Below are 12,168 nucleotides of genomic sequence, written 5' to 3'. Positions count from 1 at the left end.
ATGATTCCATTTCCTGCTAAATCCACTCCTAGATGTCTAAAGCACTTCACTTCCTCTAATTTTTCTCCATTCACACTCACAACCCAATTACCTTGTCCCTCAACCCTACTGAACCTAATAACCTTGCTCTTATTCTCATTTACTTTCAACTTTCTCCTTTCACACACTTTTCCAAACCCAGTCACCAACTTCTTCAGTTTCTCACTTGAATAAGCAACCAGAGTTGTATCCTCAGTGAACAATTGACTCACTTTCCAGACCCTCTCATCACCAGCAGACTGCATACTCGCCCCTCTCTCCAAAACTCTTGCCTTTACCTCCCTTAACACCCTATCCATAACCAAATTAAACAACCATGGGGACATCACACACCCCTGGTGCAGACTGACCTTCAACGGAAGCCAGTCACTCTCCTCTCTTCTTACTTATACACACACCTTAGATCAGTGATAAAAACTTTTCACTGCTTCTAGCAGCTTACCTCCCACAAAGCATCTCTATCAACCCTATCATATGCCTTCTCGAGATCCATAAATGTCACATACAAGTCTATCTGTTTTTCTAAATATTTCTCACACATTCTTAAAAGCAAACACCTGATCCACACATCCTCTACCACTTCTGAAATCACACTGCTCCTCCTCAGTCAGGAGCTCTGAACATGCCTTCACCCTCTCAATCAATACCCTTCCATACAATTTTCCAGGAATACTCAACAAACTTATGCCTCTGTAGTTTGAACACTCACCTTTATTCCCTTTGTACAATGTACAATGGCACTATACATGCATTCTTCCAATCCTCAGGCACTTCACCATGATCCATACATACAATGAATATCCGTACAGCACTGGTGGCATATTTGAAGCAGAAACTACAGAAGTTGGTGACTGAGTCTGGAAAACTGTGTGAATGGAAGAAATTGAGAGCAAAAGTGAAAAAGCAAGGTTAATAAGTTTAGCAGGACTGAGGGACAGTTAAGTTAGGTGTGAGTCTGACATAAGAAATACTGGATGAATTTAAGTGTTTTAGATACCTGGAAGTGGACATGGTAGCATATGGAACATGGCAGCAGAAGTGAGACATAGGGTGGGTTAGGGGGAAAAGGATCTGGGAGTGCTGAAAAATGTGTGGAAAGAGAGAGCATTGTCTGGGAAGGCAAAAATGGGTATGTTTGAAGGAATAGTAATTCAAACAATATCATATGGATGTGAGGCATGGACTTTAGATAAGGCTGTGCAGTGGAGGATGGATGTGTTGGAAATGAATATGGGAGGACAATTTTTTTATGGTGTGAGGATGGTCTGAGTGAGTGTGTAAAGAAAGGATAAGTGATAGGTGTGGTAATAATAAGAGTGTGGTTGAGAGAGCTGAAAGGGTGTGCTGAAATGGTTTGGACATATAGTAAGAATGAGTGAGGAAAGGGTGACAAAGAGGATATATGTTTAAGAAATGGAGGGAACAAGGAGAGTGGGCTGACCAAACTGGAAAAGGAAGGATGAAGTGAAAAAGATTTTGAGCAACTGAGGCCTGAATACGCAGGAATGAAATGGAATGATAGGGTATATAGGGCTCGATATGCTATCAATGGACTGCTTTAAGTGGACTGATTAGAAAAGGAAGCACATGTACACAGATAAGATTATAGCAATATGTGTATGTGATGATCCAAATGATGCGAGTGTTTAAACAATTAAATTTCAATATTAGTAAGGCATAAAAAGAACAGCTGTATTATCATTTAAATGTTCTATGGTATTCAAAGGCAAAGAGCTACTCATGAATAGCAAGCACCACCATGTGCATGACATTAAGTAAAGACAGAAAAAGAGATGTGGGGCTGGAGCTTGAATGCAATTCTGTTTTTCCATGGCAACTGCATTTCTTCCTTAACTGGTCTGCATACTTCTTGGCATTTCTACATCTATCAACATATCTTATGTCTTTTCTGTTGATTATACATGAAACCTGAAATAAATCCAATTCCAGGTGAGGAGTTACTGATGTCTGTGTATACCTCAGGGTAATGTCTATATAGCTTTTAATGGTAAACCTTACAGACTGAGACTAATTTCTTCCAAGTTGCAGCCATTTAATTCTGAATCTTTAGTTCAGCCTGTATCCTCTGAATTTACTAGAAGTTAATCAACTTGAAGAATACTACAAATATTCCTGTTACTTCTGACCATCACTGAAAGAAGAGAGATAATCAAACATTCCATTATTCCAGTAAAGGTCCACAGAGCAACAAATAACACTTACCTATCAGGATGAATAGCTGACAGGACAAATATACAAACAATAACATCAAGGCTAGCTTTTGGGAAGGGTGCTCTCCAGTCATCACTTGTAACATCACACACAAAAGCATGACATCTGAAAGACAAACAGAATACATCAATTATAATGTAGTGCAGCTGAGCATTTTCTATCATTATGTTAATCTGCTTAAAAAAAGAAAAACTAAAACAAATCTGAGTACACAGTACTTAAATGTTAAGCACTAATACAGTCAGTAACTATGATGTATTTAGTCAATACAGCTGTGAATGAAATCGAGCTTGTGAATTGTATTTGACAGAGAAACATTTTCTGTTTGTGGACTGAGTTCAAGCAACCCACATGTATTGGAGGCAGAAAAAAATCAATAAATCTGAGCCAGAGATGGGAACATGACAGCCTATGCAGTGCTGGTTCACTGCTCTACAACAGCAACTCATGCAAAAAACCCAGAAGATAGTACCTCCCTGTCAATGCCTGCCTATCACCTGCTAGATATATACATTTTTTTTCATAGCACCAGGAACAGATGAAGAAAGGCAACATCTGCTCACATCCATTCTCCAGCTGTCAAGTGTAAAACCCCAAAACAGCTGCTCCTTATCTGCATCCAGGCCCCAAAGGCCTTTAATACATACATATTTCCTTTCAATACTTTAATATTACTACACAAAGCATGGACTTATGCAACATACCTTTTTTCTTCATATTCTGGGGACCCTCTCACAATATCAACTGCAGTGCTGGAAAAATCACAACAGTACACAAACAGACCATCATCGTTGTTGACTTTTAGAATTGGAAAGACAGTGTTTCCAACACCACATCCTACTTCAAGAATACGGAATTTGGCTCTTTCTCCTGGGTATGTTTCCTCTGATGTGTCTGTGCTGGAACTGTTTGTCTGGCATTCTTTATGGTCTATTTCATTTAATGAAGGTATGACACCTTTTGTACCCTGTAATTCAATTTCTCCTTCAAGATCACTACACAAATTATTTGTAGCAGTGACATGTGGATATTCTTTCTCAACTACATCATTTCCGATAATGTTAAATTTTTCTTCATTCCTTCTTTTCACAGTATCTGCTGGAGAATTATCAGATTCATTTTCCTGTTCACTACATGCAGTATGATCCTCATCTAGTCTTGTTGGTGCTTCAACAGCATTGTGTTTCACTGGGAAAGTATGAGCTAAGTGTGGTGCCAACTCTGGAAATTCTGTGAAAAGCCAATTTCGATCTTTGAAGAACCTGAAATAAAAAATCAATACATTACTTCATAATATCATCAAGCATACAAGAGAATTATAGAATTACACAAAACAAGTGATGTGCAGTAATAAAAGGATTACTCTGGAATATACCCAACAACTGTGACTTAGAAAACAGTAACATAAATCAAAATCAGTCCTTTACCTGCATAATGAATTTCTGGATGCATTCCTGAAAAGTATCAATTCTCCAACAAAATATACAATCGGCAATTGGTCCAACTTTACTACTCCTACACAAAAGCTAAACCATACTGTTTCCACACCTGATAATATTTCTGAAAGAAAACATCTGCTAGTTGTGGGTATGAGGAAAAAGAAAATGAAAAAAGTTATTATGGGTAATGCCTGCATGATGCCATAAACTTCCTCGAGAGTAACAATTTCCTTATTGCTTACACTCAAAAAAAGGAAAAAAAATTGCTAATTGCAAGAAAAAAATGTTTAAAATTAATGCACTAGATTTAAAGGAACACTGAACAGTCTGGTGTTGCTAACTTGTAAATGCTTATGAGAAACGTCACATATCATCATCATCTATGCTTTATAATACATTTATTCATTTATCTTGCTTTGTCGCTGTCTCTCGCGTTAGCGAGGCAGCGCTAGGAAACAGAAGAAAGAATGGCCCAACCCACCCACATACACATGTATATACATACACATCCACACACACAAATATACATACTTATACATCTCGACGTATACATATATATACACACACAGACATATACATATATACACATGTACATAATTCATACTGTCTGCCTTTATTCATTCCCATCATCACCCCGCCACACATGAATATATCAACCCCCTACCCCCTCATGTGCGCGAGGTAGCACTAGGAAAAGACAACAAAGGCCACATTCGTTCACACTTAGTCTCTAGCTGTCAAGTAATAATGCACCGAAACCACAGCTCCCTTTCCCAGACACTTCACATGTCCTGGTTCAATCCATTGACAGCACGTCGACGCCGGTATACCACATCGTTCCAATTCACTCTATTCCTTGCCGCCTTTCACCCTCCTGCATGTTCAGGCCCTGATCACTCAAAATCTTTTTCACTCCATCTTTCCACCTCCAATTTGGTCTCCCACTTCTCATCGTTCCCTCCACCTCTGACACATATATCCTCTTGGTCAATCTTTCCTCACTAATTCTCTCCATGTGACCAAACCATTTCAAAACACCCTCTTATGCTCTCTCAACCACACTCTTTTTATTACCACACATCTCTCTTACCCTATTATCACTTACTCGATCAAACCATCTCACACCACATACTGTCCTCAAACATCTCATTTCCAGCACATCCACCCTCCTCTGCACAACTCTATCTATAGCCAATGCCTCACAACCATATAACATTGTTGGAACCACTATTCCTTCAAACATACCCTTTTTTGCTTTCCGAGATAATGTTCTTAACTTCCACACATTTTTCAATGCTCCCAGAACCTTCGCCCCCTCCCCACCCTATGATTCACTTCCGCTTCCATGGTTCCATCCGTTACCAAATCCACTCCCAGATATCTAAAACACTTCACTTCCTCCACTTTTTCTCCATTCAAACTTACCTCCCAATTAACTTGTCCCTCAACCCTATTGTACCTAATAACCTTGCTCTTATTCACATTTACTCTCAGCTTTCTTCTTTCACACACTTTACCAAACTCAGTCACCAGCTTCTGCAGTTTCTTACATGAACCATCCACCAGTGCTGTATCATCAGCAAACAACAGCTGACTCACCTCCCAAGCTCTCTCAACCACAACAGACTGTACACTTGCCCCTCTTTCCAAGACTCTTGCTTTCACCTTCCTAACAACCCCATACATAAACAAATTAAACAACCATGGAGACATCACACACCCCTGCCGCAAACCTACATTCACTGAGAACCAATCACTTTCCTCTCTTCCTACACGTACACATGACTTACATCATCGATAAAAACTTTTCACTGCTTCTAACAACTTGCCTCCCACACCATATATTCTTAATACCTTCAACAGAGCATCTCTATCAACTCTAACATATGCCTTCTCCAGATCCATAAATGCTACATACAAATCCATTTGCCTTTCTAAGTATTTCTCACATACATTCTTCAAAGCAAACACCTGATCCACACATCCTCTACCACTTCTGAAACCACACTGCTCTTCCCCAATCTGATGCTCTGTACATGCCTTCACCCTCTCAATCAATACCCTCCCATATAATTTACCAGGAATACTCAACAAACTTATACCTCAGTAATTTGAGCACTCACTTTTATCCCCTTTGCCTTTGTACAATGGCACTATGCAAGCATTCTGCCAATCCTCAGGCACCTTACCATGAGTCATACATGCATTAAATAACCTTACCAACCAGTCAACAATATAGTCACCCCCATTTTTAATAAATTCCACTGCAATACCATCCAAACCCGCTGCCCTGCTGGCTTTCATCATCCACAAAGATTTTACTACCTCTTCTCTGTTTACCAAATCATTCTCCCTAACCCTCTCACTCTGCACACCACCTCGACCAAAACACCCTATATCTCCCACTCTATCATCAAACACATTCAACAAACCTTCAAAATACTCACTCCATCTCCTTCTCACATCACCACTACTTGTTATCACCTCCCCATTAGCCCCCTTCACTGAAGTTCCCATTTGTTCCCTTGTCTTACGCACTTTATTTACCTCCTTCCAAAACATCTTTTTATTCTCCCTAAAATCTAATGATACTCTCTCACCCCAACTCTCATTTGCCCTCCTTTTCACCTCTTGCACTTTTCTCTTGACCTCCTGCCTCTTTCTTTTATACATCTCCCACTCATTTGCATTATGTCCCTGCAAAAATTGTCCAAATGCCGCTCTCTTCTCTTTCAATAATAATCTTACTTCTTCATCCCACCACTCACCACCCTTTCTAATCTGCCCACCTCCCACGCTTCTCATGCTACAAGCATCTTTTGCGCAAGCCATCACTGCTTCCCTAAATACATCCCACTCCTCTCCCACTCCCCTTACGTCCTTTGTTTTCACCTTTTTCCATTCTGTACTCAGTCTCTCCTGGTACTTCCTCACACAAGTCTCCTTCTCCAGCTCACTTGCTCTCACCACTCTTTTCACCCCAACATTCTCTCTTCTTTTCTGAAAACCTCTACAAATCTTCACCTTCGCCTCCACAAGATAATAATCAGACATCCCTCCAGTTACACCTGTCAGCACATTAACATCCAAAAGTCTCTTTCGCGCGCCTATCAATTAACACGTGATCCAATAACGCTCTCTGGCCATCTCTCCTACTTACATACATATACTTATGTATATCTCTCTTTCTAAACCAGGTATTCCCAATCACCAGTCCTTTTTCAGCACATAAATCTACAAGCTCTTCACCATTTCCATTTACAACACTGAACACCCCATGTATACCAATTATTCCCTCAACTGCCACATTACTCACCTTTGCATTCAAATCACCCATCACTATAACCCAGTCTCGTGCATCAAAACCACTAACACACTCATTCAGCTGCTCCCAAAACACTTGCCTCTCATGATCTTTCTTCTCATGCCCAGGTGCATATGCACCAATAATCACCCATCTCTCTCCATCCACTTTCAGTTTTACCCATATCAATCTAGAGTTTACTTTCTTACACTCTATCACATACTCCCACAACTCCTGTTTCAGGAGTAGTGCTACTCCTTCCCTTGCTCTTGTCCTCTCACTAACCCCTGACTTTACTCCCTAGACATTCCCAAACCACACTTCCCCTTTACCCTTGTGCTTCGTTTCACTCAGAGCCAAAACATCCAGGTTCCTTTCCTCAAACATACTACCTATAACTCCTTTTTTCTCATCTTGGTTACATCCACACACATTTAGACACCCCAATCTGAGCCTTCGAAGAAGATGAGCACTCCCCGCGTGACTCCTTCTTCTGCTTCCCCTTTTAGAAAGTTAAAATACAAGGAGGGGAGGGTTTCCAGCCTCCTGCTCCCGTCCCCTTTAGTCACCTTCTACGACACGTGAGGAATGTGTGGGAAGTATTCTTTCTCCCCTATCCATACCCATGTACTGAAATAAAGTATCTCTGAAATTGCTCCTGTGCTTGCTCATCTGTTCCATCTCTGCTTAAAAACAAAACCTTCCTGTCTCTTTTGATGGTTCTGTAATTCCACCTCTTGACCCACTGAGCACACTCATTTGATATTTACTATAACATCCAACCTATCTTGAAATACATAACATCCGTAAATCAACTAAGTAACAGTAGAAACAGAGTAAAATGGGAAATATCTCTTTTCAACCTGTCCGAAAAGTGTTTCTCTCTCTGGACAAATCCAACGCTTATGGTCCTGATGACATCTATATCCATGTACTGAAATAAAGTATCTCTGAAATTGCTCCTGTGCTTGCTCATCTATTCCATATCTGCTTAAAAAACAAAACTTTTCCTTCTTCTTAGATGCACACATTGGTACATCACATCCCTAAGAACAGTATTCATTCTAACCCCTTGAACTACTGTCCTGTTGCTCTGAAATCTACCATTTCCAAAGTCTTTCAATCCTTCTTCAACTCCCATGCCTTTACACATCTTGAGACTTACAGTCTTCTCTCTGATCACAAGTATGGCTTCCATTAAGTGACATCCATTAGTGATATTTTCCCCTCTTACTGATGTATGATCATCATCCCTGAGACACCTTAGTTTTCTGATGGTTCAGTGTTACACAAACACTGTTTCATGCACAAAATCATCAAATATATTGTATACAGTACATTCAGGCTATGTGTATAAGTTGTATATGAAACATAAATGGATTTTGTGTTTAGACTTGGGTCTCATCCCCAAGATATCTCATTATCTATCATCCAACATGACAAATGTGGAAAACAGCATGGTATGGAAACAAATGGATTAGAGCTCTGACATACCTCAACGTTTCGACCGTTCAACAATCTTCCTCTGGAGATACTGATTCCAGCATTTGGCAGGACTGTGTTCCCAGCAAATGATGGTCCTTGGTGTGTTGCCCTCTGATTGGATCACCTGTCCTGCTGCCTCCACCCGTTCACAGTGATCACTGCCTGATGTGACCAGCAGATGAATCCAGACCTTGTGTTAACATTGTTCTTATCCCTTCCACCAGGTAAGCTCTCACACTATCACTAAATGGTTTGTCACTTGCCTATAGTTGCCTTGGCATTAACCATTTAGTAATAGTGTGAGAGCTTACCTAGAGGAAGGGATTAAGAACAACTTTAACACAAGGCCTGGGTTCATCTGCTGGTCACATCTGGCAGTAAAGATCACTGTGAATGGGTTGAGGCAGCTGGACAAGTGATTCAATCAAAGAGTGACACGCCAAGGTGTTTGTCTGAGTGACCATCACTTGCTGGGAAATACAGTCCTGCCGAATGCTGGATTCAGTATCTTCCAAGGAAGATCGCAGAATGGTCGAAATGTTGAAGTATGTCTCAACTCTAACCCATTTGTTTCCATATCATCCTCTTTTCCACATATTTCATTATATATAGGCAAATATTCCAAAATAAAAAAAATCCAAAATTTGAAACACTTCTGTTCCCAGGCCTTTTGGATAAAGGATACTCAACTTGTACATAAAAAAAGATACTAATGCATGGAAAGTAAAAAAATTGGTCTAATAGAGGGCATTTGGCACAAAGTCTAAAAGGATTCTCTGCTGCTTGGTAGTCACGACTGAGTAGGTAAATGACAGAATCTCTGTGGCAGTATATGAAAACTTTAAATGTAAGCCCAAAACAAGCAAGTTTCCATGGCCTAACTAAGAGGACAGTGAAGTATGGGGAAACTAGAGTTTCCTCACAAGACAAGACAGAGGGTTAAAAGGCACTAACTTCAATTTTCCAGAAAAATATCCTAAAGAATCTCACACACATAGGACAGACCAAAGAGGAGAGAAGCGAAAAATGTCATCATGGGGACCCATAGATTAATCCTCTGGAAAATATATTCACACAAAATAGCAGAACTTATTTTCCATCATTCAACTAATTTGGTGAGAGATACCTGAATGAGGAAATATGAGGGTTTACAAACAAACAATTCAAGAATAACATCTCAGGTTGTAGTTAACAGGCTTATCATATTTATCTCTGTGAAAAGTGGCATGAATTACATATGATTCTCTTCATTGTGAGCATCAGTGTTACATTTGTTTTCCTGAAAAGTTTCTATAAAAATCACTTTAGCTGTACCTGTTCTGATGAATGCTGTAGAAACTGTCCCACTGATCTGCTGCCTCTTCTTCCAATTTTTGTATCTCCTCAGTACTCAATGTCACTTCAGAGTTCTCCAACACTTTCTCCTTGGCAGCAGCCTCTTGATTTTCATCCCAGACAACATTATCCCTAAAATATTGTTCATCACTAATAAATGGCAAAATATTTCAAAAGTCTCCTCATAACCAAAGAATAAAAGAATCACATATAGCCCATGAAAATATCATTAGGGATAGGGGAGAAAGAATACTTCCCACGTATTCCCTGGACGTCATAAAAGGCGACTAAAAGGGGAGGGAGCAGGGGGCTGGAAATCCTCCCCTCCTGTTTTCAATTTTCCAAAAGGAAAGGGGGCCAAGTGAGGATATTCCCTCTAAGGCTCAGTCCTCTGTTCTTGGTGCTACTCGCTGACATGGGGAAATAGTGAATATGCATGAAAAAAAAAAGGGGAAATGGTGAATCTGAAAAAAGTAAGAATGCCCCTCATTATTATATCGCTTTGTTTTCATACCCACAACAATTAATAATTTAAGAGGCAATTATCTACCAAGAAAATATGATAGTCAATTGAATGTAATATTGAAATGAAAATGTATAATTTTCTTTATGTGCTCAATTTTTCCAATTTTTCTTGCTAAGCTTCTTCTTTACTTCCAACTCTTAAGAGACTGATGATACAAAAAGGGAGAGGGTTTTCAGCTACCTACACCCACCCTTAATTTTTAGTGACTTCCTATGACACACAGGATACATAGCTATTCTTTCTCTCCTAACTGCTAGGAAGTAAAAAATGAAACGAAATATCAAATTCAAACAATATAATATAATTTGTGATTGTAAACAATGCTTTTGTTGTAAACAGTCTACAAGAATATATATTCTTTTCTGAATTTAGAGCAGGATTTTACATACAGAATCCTCCCTAAACATTCTACATGCTAATAATCCTTAAAATACATTCTGAAGAATTCTACTCTCTAGTTTGGCTACCACAAAGCAAAGTACCATAATCTACATCTTCTTTTTCACGTTTCAGGCTCCAGTTACAGACTAAAGTCTACATCAGGGATGGGCCTTAAATGAGCTTTAAAGAGGTTAACGAAAGAGAAAATAAGAGACAAGGGAAAGTATTTACGAATTCTGGAGGAAGTAAAATAACCTGTCTTTTTAAATTTGCCAGGTCATAGTTACCAGGAAAGATATGAAAGGGCAGAGAGTTCCAAAGCTTTAAGGTGTAGGGAAAGAAAGAGTTACCAAAATGGCCCATCCTTGAGTTGCTGATGGCCTAACAGTAATCATGTGATGCAGAAGTTGCTGAGTATTGCATGGTCTAGCTATTGGTTAGGGCACACAAGCAGCCAGTTCTTGGAAGAGAGGCCAAAGTAAAACTTATGGAAGATGGAAACTGAACCAACATTGAGGCACATGGAAAGCATATCAAGATTTGGAGTTAGCCTGGGAAAGTTAATAAGTTGGACTGCTTTCAACTTAACTGTCAAGTAAAGACCTCAGATATAAGAGCTGTACTCCAAACATGGAGCAACTGTTCAGATGAAAAGGAATTCCTACATCTTAACAGGAATCCCAGGATGTGCACTTACAAATATAAGCATGTGTAAGAACAATGGTTGCCTTATCATGTTTTATACTCTATCTATTACCTATGACTGCTTTTCTTGTTTATAAAGAATGGAACAAGAGTAAACAGTAAGACTAATTCATATGTATCCTTAATGAGTGAAGAGCCACGTAATAAGTAGCCTTCCAATCTAATAGTTACTCTTGCACTACATGAAACTGTCAGGAGAGACCTGTCTCCTGTCATGTGCTAATCCTAACAACAGACCTGCACTGAACACAAGAATGAAAAATTTCATCAGTAACCTCGGTGGTAATATCCCTCGCATTCACTTTCTGACTGTGACACATTCACAGGCTGCCAGGGTTGAGTACATAGGTCTGAATCCTAGCTGCAGTGGACTTATGCCTCACACATCTCTCAGCAGAATAATGTGGACACTCCACAGCACTCATTTGAATTTTTATCATACTATTTGTCTCAGTACAATAAAAGCTCTACAACTATTTTAAAATAAACAAAATTATGTTTAGGCTGGCCATCAAAATGAAGAGGCATTTAACAATAGTACTGTCTCCAGGCACATAATTAAGTTCACAAGATACAACAAAATACTTATGATTCATGTCAGAGAAAACCCAGAAATAAAAGTAAGTGATATCCATCAAACTTCTCTGAAGGCTGAAAGAAAGGTGAAGGCACACAAGCAGATATCAGGTAAGGATCACCAGGTCCAAACAGCAAAAGCAAGT

General features: G+C 39.4%; 1 protein-coding gene across 4 annotated transcripts in view; it reads right to left on the bottom strand.

The window, feature by feature from the left end:
• Positions 1-12,168, bottom strand: part of Mettl2 (methyltransferase-like protein) — a 55,060-nt gene that overhangs the window by 27,552 nt on the left and 15,340 nt on the right. For all 4 annotated transcript variants that reach the window (XM_071679554.1, XM_071679332.1, XM_071679421.1 and 1 more), the window contains 3 exons: positions 9,814-9,966; positions 2,976-3,533; positions 2,263-2,376 (listed from right to left, as the gene is read on the bottom strand). In XM_071679554.1, the coding sequence (XP_071535655.1) occupies positions 2,263-2,376; positions 2,976-3,533; positions 9,814-9,966 (825 nt within the window). The remainder of the gene's footprint in view (positions 1-2,262; positions 2,377-2,975; positions 3,534-9,813; positions 9,967-12,168) is intronic.

This window comes from Panulirus ornatus, chromosome 1 (assembly GCF_036320965.1).
Source record: "Panulirus ornatus isolate Po-2019 chromosome 1, ASM3632096v1, whole genome shotgun sequence".
Lineage (NCBI taxonomy): Eukaryota > Metazoa > Arthropoda > Malacostraca > Decapoda > Palinuridae > Panulirus > Panulirus ornatus.
This window is presented reverse-complemented; position numbering and strand designations above follow the sequence as displayed.